Here is a 19,654-nt window from a genome sequence, read left to right as displayed (position 1 = left end):
AAGTTTTGTTGGTTGTGCATCCGTTTAGTTTTGGACTTCCCTAAAGAGGGTTTATTTACATGCCCATATGATTTTTATGGCCCATAAGTAGGGCATCAGTTGGTCATATTTGTAAGATGTTAGAAAAGTTGAACTGAACAAATACAGAGTTGGAATTACAAATCTAGTACAGATTAAGAAACACAAAATGAATGGGAAAATGGTGTAAATTGTTCTGTCAGAATAGAACCATGTTTTCATCATACTAATTTATATGAGCATATGTATGCAGAATGAAAACATTTTTTTTTCAAGTGCCTTTCTGTAAATAACACTTAAATTAACTCAAAGATTCACCTTCCGTTTTATATGTAGGTCTGAGCATAGTCTGCTTTTTGTACTAGTAGCCTAAGATTCCCTAAAATGAGCAAACAGCGAAATCCTAGATTTCAGATGGAGTGGCTTGAGTTTTAGTGATAGTATACTATACACTTAAGAAACTGTTAAATATTTAACACTGATACAGTGAAGAAATGTGTATCGTGCCATATTTATTATTTCTCCATTAAAAATACAAATAGTACATCAATCGTCATGTGTAATTATTGCAGCAGTAATTATTCTTAAGAAGCAGATTATCATTCTTGGTGGCCTTTGTTCAAATATCTGACTTTTTTCATTTTCCCATTTTATTTTTCTTGAATGGTGTCCATTTTTGGGTGGATTAGTAATCTGAGGACAATCTGATTGTAAGATTTCTAGGTGGGATAGCAGCATGAATCAGCTGGGAAGTTTAAAGATTATTTTATAGCCTTTAAATTGAAAATGCTGTGTCCATCAAATATTTCATCTTAATTTTTTATGAAGAAACAATAGCTGTGAGTAACATTGCAAATGTTGTTTGTTAGAATTTCAACAGAAACCTAAATGCAACATTGATTTTAGGTACCTTTTAATGATTAGTAGCTTAATCATTAGGAGAAGCAAGATCTGTAGTTTAAAAGTAAACAGTTTTTCCAAACTATTTCTCATCTAAATTAAATTATTATATACATCTATGTAAAGAAGCTCTTTAAATTCATGAGTACTGTTTCCATGTCTAAACAAAACATGAGCTACACAATAAATTTGCAATTTGTCATGTACTTAGTAACTTTTTCAGATGGAAAAAGATTTAAAAGATATTTCTGATATGGCTGTCACTTTTGATAACATAATTTGAAACTTGTATCTTAGGGGAATAGTGACACAAGGCAGGTAAATACATAAAAACAAAATGACAGTTGAATTTTGGGGAGTTTGTATGTTGAATGCATGAAAGTAATGTTCATTAGAAATGGTGGGTGTTAACTCATTTATGACTAAATGTCTTTTGTTTTTTGAAAATACACTTGTGAATTAGTTTTCTTCTGTTTGCTTTTTTCTTCTTTTTGGTTTGCTGGTAACTATAGTCTTAGTCTAATTATCCTAGTAACTCTTGCTGACAGGTACCAGCTTTTGACATCAATGAGAAACAAGGCAGGGTAAACAATAGCTACCCCCTCTCCCAACATTTTAAAAACAATAAAAACATTTACCTACGGATAAGGAAGACTGTCGTTGTTTATGAAAAGCTGAATACCATGCACTTCAGGGATATGTAAATACATGCTTGGCCATAGGTGAACAAATAATTCTCCATCCAGAAACATTTAAAACAAGATTTTTAATTTTAATATCTTAAGTGACTTAATCTTTAAAAAGAAGTTAAACTGCTAGGTTGTTTTAAATATACGTAGAATCAGTTGCATCAAACTTATCAGTATTGACCTATATTTCATTTTGCTAGTTTATTTATCCCATTTCTTGTGATTTTTCTGAAAGGAATCCTTATTGTATGTGTTCCATGTGATCAAAACAATCTTAAACACATACCTAAAAAAAGGGAGGGGAAGTAGTGCAGGTCAGCTATATCTAAGTGTGAAAGCTACAAAACAAGCCAAATTGCAAAGGAGAAGATGATGAGAGAGGACTGGTCATTTATATTCCTTTTTAAATTCAGAATTCTTGAGGGCCAGAATGCCCTAAATGTATTTAGGATGCTGAACTTGGGACCTCCTAAGCTGAGGAGGCAAGGGATAAAGAGCAATTCAGTTGTGTCTTGTTTAAATTGGCTTCTTGAATGGCTAACGCTTTTGTAACTTGGCACACTCTAAGATATCACGCTTAGGTTACTGACCCTTTTTCTTTTGCTTGGGGGTATTTGTTTTTTCTTCTTAAAGTTTTTTTTTTTAATCAGAAATGATTTGTTTAGAAATATATGGATGCTATGAAAACGTAGTCATTCATGTCATCTGTGGGAGGAAAAAAAAACAGATATTCATTAGCGAATTTGAATGAAAAGGCAGTCCTAATGTATCTTTAAATCCCATCCTTCTCAACCAAAGTCAGGTCATGTCCATTAGACTAAAGTTGTGTGTGAAAAATCGCTAGAAATTATAGGTGTTAAATAAGCCACCACAGGGAGCTGGTATAGTCCCACAAATTTAATAGAAACATTGAACTCTGAGGACTTATTTAAGCATTTTTCTTTTTTTTTGTCACTTCAAAATGAATTTCCTGGTACTGATATTTAGTAACCCAGTTTTGTAATTCTGTGGCTTAATTTATTAAAAGTTTAGCTCCTAGAAAGAAAAGAAGGAAAAAATGTGCTCACTGTACTATATACATATATTCTGCCTAAAACGGGCATGTATCTTGAAACGATACCAGCGCAATGCCCTGCATTTCTTAGAGTTGTGCCCTCTTTTGAGGAAAACCAAGGTACTCTTTCCGTCTTGGCTGCCTTTGCAACTGTAACTTCTGCAAAGTTGGTAGCAGATGAAGATGATCAATTTCATCCCCATATTTGTGTGTAATTAATGTGACTAGTTCTCACTAATATATTTGAAGCAATAATACATTTCTTGTATGTGAGGCACAGATGTTATGGCATACTGGTGTTTAAGGTAGAAGATAGTGGATTATTGTAACAAAAAGGTAGCTATATTAGTAACAATAGTTAAGAAAGAATTTAACATTCAAATCTCCATCAAACAGTAACGCTTCTATTTAATTTCTCAGCTAGCTGAATGTTTATCACCCCCACACTGCCCAACCTCTAAATTACATGGACTGGATGTTAGTTATTAGATTGATTATAGTCTAATCTGCAGATAGTCTAGCATAAACAAAAACAGCAATTACTATTGACATGATTCCTTTGTACTCAACTCAAAGTTTTAGTTTGGCTGGTCCAAAGAACTTTTCCTGAAATGCCTGGTTTCAGGATCTCAGAGGTTCTGGAATAATCATCTTATAGGGAGGGAACAAAACATTCATAAGATTCCACTTGGTCTGAAAAGCAAAACCATTTGTTCTGATGCATGAGTGGATTGTTGGCTTTTATTTGGCCACCCAAAAAGGGCAAATATTAGATATTGAACACAAAAGCATACATAAAAAAATCAAATTTCACAGGGATTTAAAATGACCATCTTATAATGTTATAGTACAGGCTATTTATAGTTAGACTTTTTTTGTCTTGCCAGATTATTCCCATGTCTGATTTAAAAAAAAAATAAAAATGTTGCTCTCCCCTTAAGTAATTCTCATTGACGTGGCTAATGTTTATGACTCACTTTATCAACTTCAGGATTACAAAAATGATATTCAATTGCTTTCTGGGACCAGTGCAAGTCTATTGGACCATTTCTCAGGAGCAGGTGAACTTGTATCTTGGAAACCTTTATCTATAAATAGTTATGAACTGAACTGTTAGTTGCCATGAGGCTGAAATCTTTTTAGATAAAGATGCCTTAAAAGGACTAGAAGTATGGCTTGGGTTTTCTAGTTGCAGCTAACTCTTGCAACAAGAGAGGCTCTTAATATGGAGATGCGTAGGATAACATGTTCCACCAAGATCTAAGATTTGTTAAAAGGCTGTATGCTTTCCTGTAATTCATTCTGTGTAACTGGTTTAATGGCTTTAATTTCTTTGTTATGAAATGGATGCCTCTGTATTGAAATCTCATAAATTTTGTAAAAAAATCCCTTTCTTCCTTTTTTTAGTTAAGTGTTTGTAAATGAGAAAAGGACTTAAACCCCCTTCCTCTCCAAGCCTGCTAGAATTTCATGTGGGTATCGTCTGGGTTAAATGCTTTTTTGTTTGAAACACTGATTAAGAATGTGGTATGAATACTGATATCTCAAGGAAAAACTTCAACATTTGGGCAGGTCTACACTACAGCCGAGATTGATGCTCTGAGATCAATTTGGTGGGTCTAGAAAAGACCCGCCAAATTGACTGCAGATTGCTCTCCAGTCGTCCCCTGTACTCTACCCCTGACGAGAAGAGTAAGGTAAGTCGACGGGAGAAAATCTCCCGTCAACCCCGCCTCCCCCGTGGCATTGAGCCCATGGTAACTCGACCTAAGGTACGTTGAGTCCAGCTGCGTTATTCACATAGCTGGAGTTGCCTAGCATAGGTCGACTTACCTAGGTAGTGTAGACATAGCCTTTGTCTGAAATATATTTGGAGTTTTCCGTAGGATCCTGGGTACTGTCAAAAGTCAGTATTAGTCCCACTGGGTATGGGGAAAATGCAACTTTCTTATCCTATTTCAATTAAAATCAGAATTGTGGTCATATGTATAACATTTTATTTTTTCCTCTTGGGGGGACTAAATTTTGCTCTAACTGAAGTTGAGTATGATTGATCTGTTGGACAGTGGAAAGCTGCCTGTCTGGTTTTAAAAGTATTGTGCAATGCTTTTACTACAAAGCAATTGAAACGTAAGCATTCAAGTTGTTCTCTTTATAATAGTCAAATATTGTAAGGGAAGCTTTTAAATAATTCTAAATCATTATGCAATACTTGGCAAAAGATGACAACACTGTGCAACACTGACAAAAGATGAATCTCTGAATACAGAGTTCAGTAGTGGGTTTTGTTTTTTGTTTTAACTTTAATTTTAGGCAACTTGGGTTCTTAGCGTGCATCACATTCCACTTCAAGTATGAGTAATTATGCTAGTTAGCAATTATTAGAGATGAAAGAAATTCTGTTAGATATGAATCCTCCTAAACTTCAGTAGCTTTAGTTTTAGCCAGGATAATGGTCAGGCAGTAGTTAGCCATATGCCTGGGGACTATGCTATAGCAAAAAAAGATTGGGCTGATCCTGGGGGTATTTTTATTATAACACATTACAATTAGCATTTTCATTCAGTCCGCCTACTTTCTTGAGTTTTTGGTCTGGTTACAAAAATTCTGCTTTCAGGTCTTTTGTGGCATATGTGTGTAAGATGCCGTTAGTACTTTCACGAAAAGAAGTTGAAATCAGGAATATTTTTCTCCAATATTACAGTACTAGTTAAAATTGTACAAACTCTTTTTTACCATAAAATTTTATTTTTTTGCATTCCTTTACTATTTTTGAAGACTTTTTTACTCCATAATGCTGAAGTAGAAGAAGAAGAAAAATGTTTTTCAGGATTCATTTGTTATGTGGCCTGTATTCTTCTGGGATGTGCATAACATTTATTTTCAGTGGAGAGATACTATAGATTAAAGAACGCCCACTGTGCATGATTTACAGCAGCTTTTTGTTCTTACACTTCAATTTCTTTTACTATGTATACTCTTAAGTACAGGAGTCTTGTCAGTTGTCCACATTTTAAAAACATCCTGAATCCTGCACCACTGATATTAATGGCAGGTGTCATATTCCCGCACCCCCCATTGACTTCAATGGGAACAGGAGAGAGGGCTTACTGTTTCATTAGTAATTCATCTGAAATATTATTCCATTTTTAAATAAGTACAGTATCTTTCAAGGTTTGACTCCCCACCCCCTTCTTGAATCTCTTAAACCCTACAGTATACTTAATTTGATGTAGTACATTTTTATTATTTTATTTATTTATTTATTCTGTGGTGTGTGAATTGTTTTGCTGTTTAGTGATACTGCATCACTTTTTTTCTTTATTGGTAACTAGAAAGAAATGTGTTCAATCTGGCTGTGCTCGCCTTTGGTCAAAGAGCCCTAGGTGAAGCAGGATTTGACACCTTTATATCCTACTAAAAATAAGCACTGTTGGGAAAAATATTCAGAATTTCAGTGTTCTCCCCCCAATTTTTAGTGTCCTGGATCTGGAGTAAAACTTACAGCTTCTTTACCTCAGATTGTATTTACCTGCTTAATGAACATGAGAAAACAACTTCCATGATGGCTGATTTTTGAGAGAGATTTTTATTTTCCCACTCTGGATACTTCTGTAAAACTAGAAAGTTTAACTTTCCATTGTTGACTCATTAGTGTCTTGAAGGGATTTAACAGGGAAAAACCCCTTTCATTGTAAAATATTTCTTTTACACATATCAGATTAAGTGACATTATGAGGCCATGCCCTTGATAAGGCAAAGCTATATGTTAGTCAACAAAACATGCTCTGGCTCTGAAGTATATTACCCTGGGGGGGTAGGGTTATGGGATTTTTTCCCTAATGGTGTCAACATGTTTTCTAACTTCTGATAGTACCAATATGTGTGATGGGCTTGCGGGGTGTGTGTGTGTGTGTGTGCTTTATCTCTTTTAGTTATTCTTCACTTCCTTCTTTGCAATTGTGTTCCTTGGAATCTCTGATCCTCTAATCTCAGAACAACAGGGACTTCAAGATGTATGCTCAATGCAACTTTTTATCATCCTAAAAATAGGTGGATGAAATGGTTGACTATTGGCCTTTGTGTGTGATGTCTGGGAAGTGGTTGCGTTATGCAGTTAAGAGCCAGAGCATGGGGAAAAGATTTATGTCTTGTGATTTAAGGTGAAGCTGTTGAATAGATTCAGTGGAAAAGGCTAGTGAGCCAAATACAAATGTTAATCAAGAGAGGAAGGGGAGTGAGCACTGAGTACTTTTCTTGTTGCAGAAAAGTAAAAGACAAGAATGATAAAAGGAAGAACAAAAGGTAATGTACAACATCGTAAAACAAAGAAGTGAATTCTATGGAAGCAACTCTCTGATAAACATTTAGACAAAGAACAACCTAGCTCATTCAAATTAATACTGAAAGATCTGGCCTTTTGACTAAGATAAATGTGCATCATTAGTTTAATATCTATAGTTTAGTATCTATAGTTTTGCGAATGGAGTCAGTGGCCAAAAAGTCTAAATCTTGTTGCCTGAGATTAGGCACCTAAGTAAGTGAACTGACCGTTCAGAGATGTTGAGCATCCACAAAGCTGTCGGTACTCATCGCTTTTGACAGATCACTTTTTTAAATTCAGTCGCCTAGGTTTGAACATTTTGGCCACTGGTTATTTCTGTTTCTAATCTCTGTGTTCCATAAATCAGATTGCTTCAGGTGTGCTTTTCTTTAAACGAGTTCAGCTTTTTGTGGGAAACATTTAATTAGTCCCCTATTTCGTAAGTAAGGATGCAGGTAGAGGCCTGCAAAAATAACCTAAATTCTTAATTATGTCCCTCTGCCCATGTACCATATAACTCATCACTTATGCCTTACGGAAATTACTAGAGAGAGAGAGAAAAAACAGTATGGTTTATATGTAGCTGTAATGTACACCTCTACCCCGATATAACGCAGCCCAATATAACACGAATTCTGATATAACGCAGTAGAGCAGTGCTCCGGGGGGTGGGGTGGCCTGCGCACTCCAGTGGATCAAAACAAGTTCAATATAACGCGGTTTCACCTATAATGCGGTAAGATTTTTTGACTCCCGAGGACAGCATTATATTGAGGTAGAGGTGTATTATGAGGAATCTGAACTCTGAAACCATTACTATTACATAAATGGCTTTGTAACTGCTCAAAAAAAATTATCTTGGATATTCTTTTCACTTCTTGATTTTTATCGTGCTGGACTGGTTATCTATAATTATGTTCTTGAAAGTAAATAATAGATTTCAGCTAAGTGTGGCCACTGAAGGGAGGGAGGGTTGCCAAAAGGTCTGAGTACTGGACTTGGGACTCCTGAAGCCAGTTCCTTGCTCTGCCAGTGTCTTGCAGTGGTCCTGAGAAGTGCTGATTTTCCTCATTTCCATTGACTTCCATGGGAGTTGGGGGCACTCAGCAGCATGCCTGGAGTGAGCTTGAGGAAGTCACTTAATTTCTTGGAGCCAGATCTAGTTGAAGTAAATGAACTAAATACAGGGAAAGAGAGCAGAAAGGACTCTTTCCTCTCCCACAGTCTGTTAGCAGGACACGGAGCGACAGCACTATTGTCAGTGTCTACTGACAGTACAGCAAATCTGTATAGCTATGGTCCCACTGGATGACACTGTCACTCCCCAGTGACATTCCCATACCCTCCTGCAGGATGTTTTAGAACATTGCTTGCAGTGTGCAGGGGTTCCTGTTTACATTGCATTTACTGCACCCAGTGGGAGATCAGTGGAATTGCAGCGGTTTGGCTTCTTTTTGTATTACTGCAAAAGGGGTGGAGTAAAGTGAGAACTTTGTCCTCAGCACCTTAGTTCCGTTATCTGTGAGACTATATAATAATGCCTCATAGGGATGTTGTGAAACAAAGGTTATAAAAAACTTTGAGATTCTTGGATGAATGGCACTTTCTAAAATGCATAGTATGGTTATCAACTTACTAACAAAAACAATCTAAAATATAGTCCAAGTGTTTCTTCATCGATGAGAGATTAGGGAGGCAACGCCAGTACACAAAACTGGTCTAACTGCCTTGAAAACAAAATAGGTTCTAAGTTTAGAAAGACGCTAGAATTCTGTGTGGCTGGAAGGAGTCTCTGTTCTGCCTTTCTCACCCATAATATTCCATAGACTTGACTGTCTCCTTACATGATTCAGTGTGTCACATTGGGACGCTGTAATCCTTGAATAAAGAATATGAGGGCTGAAAGAGAACAGTCCAAAGGGGCATATGTGTGTGTGTGTGTGTTTCTTTTAAATGTGCCTAACCAGAAAGATTATCTTAGGTACTGTCTAAGAAAATATTACTGTTTCAGCATAGGAATAATATTGTCCAACCAACACAGCTGGATTGCGAGCCACACTGCTCCCAGTCTAGCTTTTATACAAGAGTAACTGAAAAAGCAGCTCAATAGAGGGACAGGCTGGAGAGGGGAGTGTGTAAAATGGATATGAATGTCAGGAGGGGTTTGTTGCAGCCTCTGTCTGTAGGAAGAAGAAGGTGTGAGGGGATGAAGGTTGGTAATAATAATGAGCATTCAGTTCTATTATTTTAAACAACCCCTTCCCCCAAGAATCCTTTACACTTGTAAGTTGTGCTTTAAGAAAATATCATTACATTACAGCTTAAAAATAATTGGAGGCAGGGTATGCAACTAAACTGAACCTTTCCTTCCTTTTCCAGTGTTATCTCGAATATATGTCTATTTGTTGATAGGATTATTACTTTTTAAAAATTGTATTAAATGGCACTTGAAATTTTTCTTTGGTACAGTAGAACCTCAATTTTATGAACACTATTCTTCACAAACAACTAATTATATAAATCATTTTTTGGTGTGTGTGGGGGAATCATACAATGAAAGTGCAGTCAATTAAAGAACAAGTCAACGTTTCTTCAGATTCCAGTGCCTTCAGATTCTGATGCCGTTGATGCATTGGAAATTGCTTTGCAGTGGCTTGAAGGACAAGAAGAAAGTGATGCAGTGCACCATATTTCAAGTTCTGCACTGTACTTGTAATTTTGAGACATTTGATTTTATGAACAACTCCTCAGCCCTCCATTTTAGTTAATAAAAGAGGCCGCACTCTAGTGTATCTTTAATGGAAGTGTATTGATACTGTTTAAGGTGGTTCAGAAAATTAGATCTTGTCTGATGTTTGATCAGGATGGTTACTGACCGGTAAGAATGCAAGATGTCTTAATACAGTTTTGCAGTGTACATTATATGTTTGCTAACCTCACTGACGAAGGATTGTATTGTCCTCTCAGAGTCACATTTGTGACTTTCATTGACACCAGTTGGAGTGAGAATATGTGTTTGTATCTATGTCTACAGGGAGAATTTGGCTGAGGATGACTTTTAAGGAAAGCATGAATGGTGCAGAGGAAGTGGAGAAAGAATAAACAAGAGGAACTACTTTAGGGTGTGATCCTGCAATTAACCCCTCACTTTATTGATTTCAGCTGGCATTCCCCATACAAATTAAACTTTTTATTAAAATATGTTCTAAAGGCATGGTCTTGCAAAGTGCTGCAAGTCCACAAAATCCTTTGAATGTAAATAGGATTTGAGAGGCTCAGCACTTTGCAGACCTGAACCTTAAATTTGCTTCTGCTATGTGACTAATCTACCTAATCATGTTAAATATCTATGCATAGGTGGTGGCAATAAGTATCTCTTAGTTTGTATGTGGACATGAAGAGAGAGGAAAGGCAGAAAGATACTTCCAGAAATGACAGTAATTTTTAGATACTAAAATAATGGCACACATGTTTTATTTCTGTTCTGTCTGGGTAGCTCTGTAAATTGTATATTGATTATGCTAATATGGCTAGTGCCTCTTATTTATCTGCAGATATTATTCAAACATGTAGATGGAATGCATGCTTTATAAAGTAATCCTCAAAGGAAGAATACTTTTGTGGAAGATAAGATTTTTAAATTCAAGTACCAATGTTAAGCTTATGGCAAGTTATATTGAGTTATAGGAAATGCAAAATATAAGTTAAATATATATATTGTAAACCAAATCTTCTCATACCCCTTGCAGTCTTGGTTGCTGTGTTATATTTTGTTTTGTTTCACATCCCTTAAATAAAGTGTTTTTAGGAAGGGTATTAAATCAATAAGTCTGTTTATAGTTTATTTTGGGATATGCGGCTTCTCTTGCTTTAACAAGCTGAAAAGAGCCTCAGATGTTCAGGGAAGTATGTATTTTCTCTCTTTTTAATTTATTAACCTACCCATAGTAGAAGAAAATAGTCTTTTTTTCAATTATCTGTAGCTTGTATTTTGTTATAGTTTGTAATAGCTCAAAAGCCATAAATCATAGTCTCTGTTCTCCATAAAGGATTTCTGCTCAGTGAAAATGCACCTTTTCATAGTACTCTCACATTTCTATTTTCGTCCATTCCTTTTTCCATATGAGGTCTCCCCAAGCATGCACCACTGTTGTCTGCTTCTACTAACAGACTGACCCTTCCATGTGGGGTAGCCCGGTTAGTTAGCAGAATATGTGAATTCTTCCACTGTTAGCTTTATAAACTCTCCTCCACGTACATAAGCCTTGTGACAATCTTCTAGGCAGGAGGGGTGAAATTCTGGTTGGCCAGCAGATGTTGCAGTAAATTAGTGGGAGGTTAACTCTGCTGTCAGAATCTATGGGTCAAATCTGTTTGTTCCTCTACTTAGTGGCCTCAGAGAGACTATTTACATAAAAAAGCAAGTATGATTTAGCCCTAACAATGCTGGTTTTTCAAGTTTCCTAGAACCCTCTGAGTCTGGGCATGCAAGACAGTCTGAATTCAAACCAGAGTATTTCCAGGCTAACAAGTAGCTCTGCCTCTTGGATCACAAAGCTCAACATATATCTATCTATATTTCATATATCTGTGTCTCTCTACATATCCATGTGTATATATAAAAGTTCTTGTTTAGAAATGCATTTTTGTAGTATTAAACTTTACTGCAAAATGCTGTTATGAGTCCAAACCCACCAGACTTTATAAAGGTGAAGACAACTGAAGTACTGGAATTCTATTTTCCCTCACTGAGATCTTTTTAAAAAAAAATTATATGCAAATAGAATTTTCTGCAATCAAGGAGTGCAGTGCCACAATTGTTTTGGTGAGCGATTCTTGTTTAGAAACACTTTTTTTTTTTTTTTTATTTCATCATGTAATTGTATAGTAGGGAATTGATGGTTTATCGCTTTAAGTAGCTGGCAGTGTTCTCTGATCTAGTTAGCAAAGAAATATTTCCACCATTAGCAAAACAGGTGACTCTGCGGTCATAAACACTTAACTGTTCAGACAAAATATTGTTTCTCTGAAATAATGTCACAAAAGTATCTAGAATTAATATTCAGCCATAGCAGCATAACATAACATGACTGGAAACACAGGCTTTAGCTCTCCATATGTCCTGATGTTTCTTCTTTTATTGACATTCAATTACTTTTACTATCCCGGAGTTCTCTCTTCTTATCGTAGGCCATGATAAATACTTTACTTGTTTAAAAAAAAAAAAAATCTGAAGAAATCAAAAACCCTTGTTCACAAATATAATCCTAGACTATAAAACTTTGTTTTTTACAGTATTAACTAGAAATATTTGACATAGGCTGCTGCTGTCCACATATCCTTCCTATACTTATTTTTAATGTAGTTTGGTAGCCAAAAGCTTTTTGTCTCATTAGTATGAAGTATAAAGCCCTTAGCAGAGGGATATTGTTGAAAATTGCTTTTGTTTATTGAAAGGAGAAACAATGCTTCAGTTAATGCTTGGGGAAGTTAACACTGAAGTTGGGTATAAGATACAGGGTGATATTTATCCAAGTGAGTTTAACATGGTATGATAACTGGAAGTTCTTCACACAGTGCACAGTCAACTTGTGGAACTCCTTGCCTGAGGGGGTTGTGAAGGCTAGGACTATAATAGGGTTTAAAAGAGAACTGGATAAATTCATGGAGGTTAAGTCCATTAATAGCTATTAGTCAAGATGGGTAAAGAATCATGTCCCTAGCCTCTGTTTGTCAGAGAGTGGTGATGGACAGCAGGAGAGAGATCACTTGATCATTACCAGTTAGGTTCATTCCTTGTGGGGCACCTGGTATTGGCCACTGTCTGTAGATAGGATACTGGGCTGGATGGACCTTTGGTCTGACCCAGTAGGACTGTTCTTATGTTATGTTTTTATGAATGACAGTGAAGGCTGACGTTCTTATAAAGAGGCTATGAGAAGACTTAATCTGGTTCCTGTTTAGTACTTTGTGGCTACAGAATGATGGACTGGACTATCATTACCTTATGTAGCAAACAATTTTTATTAGTTGGAGGAAGAATCTGGCCATGGTGTAAAAGAGAACTAGTTGATATTTTGTAGGCTACCTCTATGATGAAGGTTCCTTATTCTAGGGCTTTTATTTTTGTTCTGTTCTCCTCTCTACCATATTTTTCTTTTCAAAGGTTCATCTTTCCTGACAAATATGTCAGTCTAGTTGACTGTTATTGGCAAGTTTTTTATGCCTGTTGTGATCTACTTGGCTCTTTTGTGACTAAGAATCCATAAAGAGCTTGAACAACAGTTTAAAAAAGATGCTAACCACAAAGTTACCTTTTAACATGCTGATCAGAAGTTTCCTTTCTCTTTTTTAATGTAACGTATGGAAGTTGAACTTTGATAATGTGCACACTTCGGAGTTCTCATACAGGAGAGTCTATTTCTCCAGAAAATATTTAAAAGCTGGCTACTATACTAACAGCAGTTATTTTTATATAATGTACTATGGTACATTTACTAAAAATAAGCTCTTTTGAGATAGTCTTTAGGTGTTTTTACGTATTAATTTTCAAAATTCTGCAACTTGCAATGTGCCTGTCAAGCAGTAGTGCAAATTAACAAAATTTTGCTATGTATATATGTCTGCCTCCATTAGTAAGGGGAGGTTCTGGTACCTCTGCTGATGGAAATAGTCAATGCATTTCTGCAGAAAGATTTAGTCATCCAGTTTACATATCTTAAAGGCAGAAGTGAAGACCTACTTAAAGCAAAACAAAACAAATCTTGTTAACATCCTAGAAGGCTACTGTCTGGTCTCTAAATGTCCCTTTTTGGAAACAGCTGTTGGGAAGGTCATTATATATCTTTTAAAAATCTCATTATTTTTAATCCACTTTCATGATTTTTTGAGGTCTGCCCATGATTTTTTAATACTTGGTGATGCTGTAAATATGAACTGTCCCCTCTACACTTTTTCCCCACTGGAAGGGAGAAGGAACTCTTTTTCTCTACTGCACCTTCAACTCAAAGATTTCTCACCTTTGGGAGCGTAATAAGGAAGTAGTAGTTCTGCTGCTTGACTCCTCCCCTGCTTTCACTTTGGTGGGTCATTTTCTGCTGTGAATAGCTCCAGTGCCTGCCTCTGCAGCACCCTATAGCTTCCCAATGCAGTTCCAGAATGAAGCTGACATGATTCTTGTCCATTTTACTCTTGCCCAGAAGGTTTTGAATAGTCAATCTGGCGAGAGTGGTGTGTGCTTAGGGAAGCTGTGAGCCATAATAAAGATGCCGGCATGGTCTGTTTGCAGACTCAGTAAGACAGCACTGTGTTGGTTCATGTTTGCAAGGGTATCTTTACAAGTGTAATATTCGCTTTTTTTCTTTTTTATCTTAAATTTAGTGGAAATTAATGGTTTAGCACCCACACCGCCAGAAAGAGCTTCCCACTTACAATATCAGGGTTGGAAGGGACCTCAAAAGGTTGTCTAGTCCAACCGCCTGCTCAAAGCAGGACTAATCCACAGACAGATTTTTGCCCCATATCCCTAAATCGTCCCCCGAAGGATTGACCTCACAGCCTTGCATTTAGCAGGCTAATGCGCAAACCACTAAGCTATCCCAATGTAGAGTAGGTGAGTAGAGTCTCGATGCCTTGTCTTAGTCCCTAATTCAGTTAGGTAACAGAATACCTGTTTTAAATCCACAGTACTGTGTCCCAGAGGAAATTTGACTTGTTTCTTAATCCATGAGATCTCTTTGGTCACTCTGCTGTGCAGAAGCTACATGCTTTTGGACAAGGTGTGGCGCTATGATCTGGTTTGAGGTTTTGCAGCTTGCATTGGTTCTGTGCTAGGCAATGTTCTCTTGCCCTGTTGCACCAGCATTACTGGCTTTCAGAACTGAAACTAGGGAGCTGACGCATGAGTCATTTCAGCTACCCACCTAACATCTTGTGTTTTTTTGTTTTTGTTTGTTTGTTTACCTTTTCCTGGCAGTAGAAGAAAATGAAACGGAGGACCAGCAGGCGTGTGTGGGACAGATAGCCGCACAGACTGGTAATGCTGAATTCCTTCATTAGTGCTTGTTTGCTGTTTTACAACAGTGTGAGATTTATTTTTTCGAAGTCTGCTCTCATCTTATTGAATTTCAACTTCGAATGCACTTCTAAAGCCCAGGAAAAATAAAATCTCACTTTTCAGTGTCAGAAAATAGAGAATATTGCTGTTTGTAGCGTATCCAACTGAAAGGGAAGCATTAACCTTTAAAGTCCAAGATGGTTTATCTGCAGACAAACTACCACGTGCACCCACAAAACCCAACCCCAAGCATCCATCTTCATGAAACTATTATGTGTCTTGGGCTAGTTATTTTATAAATTATTATGGTATCCATTTCTTGTAATGATAGGGCATTTTTCCTGTTATAGTCTAATATGATTTCTAGAATTCAAGAAATGATTATTTTGTTTTTTGTTTTGATTAGGGTTCTGGTCCTGCAAACAGTTATATAAATACTTATTCATGTGGGTAGCCCCATTGACTTAACTGAAGTTACTCTTATAAGGCCTCCTTTCTTAAGGGTTCTCCAGGTTGATTCCTAGAATCCATGGATTTAAAAAAAAAAAAAGAATTTATAGGCAATAGTTTGATTCCTTTTTAGATTGTAAAGAATATTTTAAAGCTATTAAGTGAGTACTGCATACATCTTGTTGTTAATGTTTGTTGCAATGCAGGTGAAACACTTGCATTTAATTTCTTTATTTTTAAATAGAGAAAGGAAAGGTTCTCTAAATCACAGGAATGAATTTATGCCTAAATTATTGGTTTTTTTTTAACGTGAGAACTAATAAATACCATATATATTTTCAAGCAGAAAAAGAGTGGGCTGTAAAGCTGAAGAATAATATGTCAGGAAATGATCCAGTTTTCTACTGTTTTTATTTTTATTTTTGTATTAACTCTGAGTTGTTAAATAATCTTGTTAGTGCATTCATTTTCATATTACTAATTTATCTTGTCTTCTGGTATCTTCATTGTATAAGAAGACATTTATTTATTTATTTGGCTGTCACAAGAACTTAATGCTAAAAATTCAAAAATAACTCCAGATATTTCTGATCCAGACAGTGCAGAAGGTCCATACTTTATCCACGCTGCCAGAAGTTTTTATAGTAATACTTTGTATCTAAGCTCTGGCTCTAACCATTAAATGTGCTTTTTATAGAGTACCAAGTTATAAATGTAGTGCAGCTACGGCATATTAATCTTACTGCAGAGATTTAATGAGGCAGTTGTTTTGCGATGGACACTATTGGGAGCAGAAAGCGACATAGTTTTACTTTACCACTGAGCTGCAGAAATATTCCTTGCCTGGTAATAATTATAACCACATGATCTTAGTTTTCCTTTCTTTTGCCAGCACTTTTCCATGCAGAAGTGGCTTGGAAGCCAGTGAAATGGATTGGAAACTGGGCAGTTTTCATGGTCGTTTGACATTTTAGCTCTGATCAGCTATGGATCCTTGTTGCATAGAGAGAAATATGTAAGATGAGTTTCAAGAATACAGATAGCCTTGCCCGTCCATTGAGAGGCCTTTTAGATATTCATTACTTTTACTCGACTTTTATATGGGTTATAAAAAGTAAATGTGGTGAAACCTCATTTTTACATGGACAGGATGGAATTTCTACTGGTTGGCCTTAAGCTGATCCCATACTAGAAATTAATTGAAGTCCATGGGTTTATTGCAGCCAACTCTTTTAAGCCAATGCAGTTTTTCATTTTCCCCAAAGTTGCAGTTTTATTAGACCAAGTTATAGCAATAACATCCCTCATGAGGAGGAGGAAGAGGAGCAGGACAGAACCACCTGCCAGAGAACATAGTTATTAGAAAATTGTACTACTTTTAATTTCCACTTATAAATAATGTTAACATAATCAGTAACAGAAGACAGGCCTTGATATTTTTTTTATTGTGTTCATAGGTTGAATGTATTTCTCTATCGAATCTAATCCTCCTTTCTATGCTAGATAATTAGAAATGTAGTCTGTAGGTCATGTTCAGTTGCAGACATTGTAAGGTGGGGGTGGGGGGAGGCTAGAGCCGTGTTTGTTACAGATGGTAGTGGGGCATGGCTGTGGAGTTTACAGAATTGACAGTGGTAGTGTTTGGGATGGAGATGTATGAATAGATGATTGTAGAATTTGTGGCTTCTTTTGTTGCAGATGTTAGGATGAAGAGGGGTTGTAATGGTACTTAGATGTACTTGATGCAGTCTGTTTGAAAGCACTAGCCTTAATTAGGAGGTAAAGCTACAACTGCATTTGAATGAATATTGCATTTATGAACCAGGTTTTATCTAGGCTCACAAGGAGCTTTTCAAATGATGGAACTAAGCATGTGTGCAATCACAAACATACAGCTACCTCTGGGGTGGAAGACAGCTGCTGTTATGATTTAGAAAACCATCCCACAGACTCCAAGTTATATGACCTATTTAAAAAAATATATATTTTTGTGCTGGTGTCTCTCCAAGAGACCCACAGAGAGGCTGAGACTGCCAGAACTCATTTCACAAGAGCATCATAGGCTAAAATTGAACCTAGGTCCCAGAGGGTCCCCCTGAAGTGTTGACCTAAAAACAAATGTGCCAGTTGGCTAGAGCATGTATTCTAAAGTTGCTGCAAAAGGGAATAAGCTTGACTGACTCCTGTCCCTGTAGAGTTATATCTGTGAATGCAGAAGTAGAAGCAAAAACATTTGTATTACTGTTAAAATTATTCTAATTTTAATAACTACTATCTAAGTAGTAAGCTTTGACTTGAGAAATTCTTCATGTTTTTGTGTGCTCAGGTGTGTATGTGTGTTGTGGCGTCGGATTCTTGTAAAGTGCCAGTATTCATAACCAATAGGTCTTGAATTCCTCCCTCCCGGCCTCCTTTTTTTTAAAGCATCGTAGTTAAAGCAGAGTCATACTCTGACCTTATTTTAAAACAAACAGGTCTGTAAACTTTTTGTGCAGCATTTAAATACTCATGTTAAAATTCAGACCCAGTACCCACATTTTCCTGAGTGCTGTCAGTTTTATGAGATGAAACTGGGAGCCTAAGCTGAACAACTGACAGTATGCAATATGCACGTGCTACTTTCCAACAAGTGTTTAATGATGTTGGGGTCAATTTGCAAGAGTTAAGACAATTATTTCTTTTCCTGAACTGCTTGTAACCTAGTGGTATTTTAACTACTCTGTTAAGCTTACTGAAGAACTTGGAAAATGTTACTGGTGCACAGGTTGTTTAGATCCAGCTTTTAAAAATGGCAGAAGAGCTTTCCTAGGTTCATATGGTGTCACTTTTGGCAGTGTTAGTTTGCATACTACTACTTAATTTGGAAGTAGCTGCCTGAGTTAATGTTCTTCTTCTAGCATCAAGAAATTTAAATTTGTAAGAATCTTGCCATGTATGTAGGTGTGGTTTAATAGAGCAAACATACCCATTCACCACACTAATTTCTTTCACTCATTTGTTGATGCTCTACAATATAACTCCCTTTAAAAACAAACCTTGCCCTTTATCCTGTCAGAGAGATTCTTCTGGCTTAGCTCATGAGCCACATAGTGTGAGGAAGCTCACTTAATGACAGGTCTGTTTCATTTCTGGTTTATGCATAAATATCCTCTATCACTGATAAATGATTTGAAGGGCAGCAGTGTTTATTGCAGGTTTCAGGGAGCTGTTAAGAGCCTTGACACTTGGGGCAGATGTAGGGAATGGTTGGTATTAGTGGCAACTGCACCATCACAGACATCTCTTTGTGGAGGAGTGGTGGTGATGACTTTTGTAGCAGACAGAAAAGGATTAGATGCTAACTGAACTTCTTTCTCTGTTTTTATTAAGAATTCATTTTTTCAGGTGATCTATTCTAGCTGCATAAGGTGAAGCGCTCTCAAATGTCTGAAAAGCAAATGAGGCTGCCAAAATGGAAAAAATTGGTGAAATGTGTGGGCTCCTTTGTACACTGCCATTTTAATTTTTATTACATTTGTTGTATTGTGGTTCCTGAGAAGAACAAAGGAAACTGCCGGTTTGCTTTATTGGAGAAGTGTTTTGTTTTATTTCTGTCTTTGGGGGAAATGCATCGTAAAATGGGCAAAAAGTAGAAATAGTTAAGGCACCACCGTGTACTCTTCCTCAAAAGAAGAAAAGTCACTTCCAAATTACTCTTCATATAACCTCATTCTAGCGTTAATCATTTACAGAGCTGAGGTAGTTCAATAAATTCTATGGTTCCTACTGTGCTCAAGGAATTTGGCTGAGATCACTTGACTCATTTAACTTAGAACCTGATAGTGGAATCATGCCTGCTATTTTGGGGTTAGAACTAGCTTGTCCCACTGATTGTCAAAACACTTGTTATCATCCCAAACAGACAAAGGTGTCCTTGTGGACTAGTTATAATTTATAACAGTTTCAAGCTTCCCATGGTCTGGCAAAACAAGGAATCCATCCTACTTATTCTTTAGTCAAATTGTATCCAAGCTAAAACACATACATAGAACTTTAACCCAAATCATAGTTTTTTCTGTAGTATTGTTTTACATCAAATAATAGGGAGATAGAATATTGAGTCTGGCTTATGAAATACAGAACAATTTCATCTTTATGTTAATCAGTTCAGATTATTTTAATTT

At 36.5% G+C, this 19,654-nt stretch overlaps 1 protein-coding gene across 9 annotated transcripts in view; it reads left to right on the top strand.

The window, feature by feature from the left end:
* Nucleotides 1–19,654, top strand: part of ZNF521 (zinc finger protein 521) — a 277,389-nt gene that overhangs the window by 3,300 nt on the left and 254,435 nt on the right. For 4 of the 9 annotated variants that reach the window (XM_030552942.1, XM_030552936.1, XM_030552939.1 and 1 more), the window contains one exon: nt 14,961–15,020. The exons of 3 other annotated variants lie outside the window; for them this stretch is intronic. Coding sequence is in view for 4 of the 6 variants with exons in the window: in XM_030552936.1 (XP_030408796.1) it covers nt 14,961–15,020 (60 nt within the window). In the remaining 2 variants the exon portion in view is untranslated. The remainder of the gene's footprint in view (nt 1–14,960; nt 15,021–19,654) is intronic. 2 more of the 9 variants (XM_030552943.1, XM_030552937.1) reach the window with 1 other exon arrangement.

This window comes from Gopherus evgoodei, chromosome 2, assembly GCF_007399415.2.
Source record: "Gopherus evgoodei ecotype Sinaloan lineage chromosome 2, rGopEvg1_v1.p, whole genome shotgun sequence".
NCBI classification, from domain to species: Eukaryota; Metazoa; Chordata; order Testudines; family Testudinidae; genus Gopherus; species Gopherus evgoodei.
Note: the sequence above shows the minus strand (reverse complement) of the source record. Positions and strands in the feature narration are given on the sequence as shown.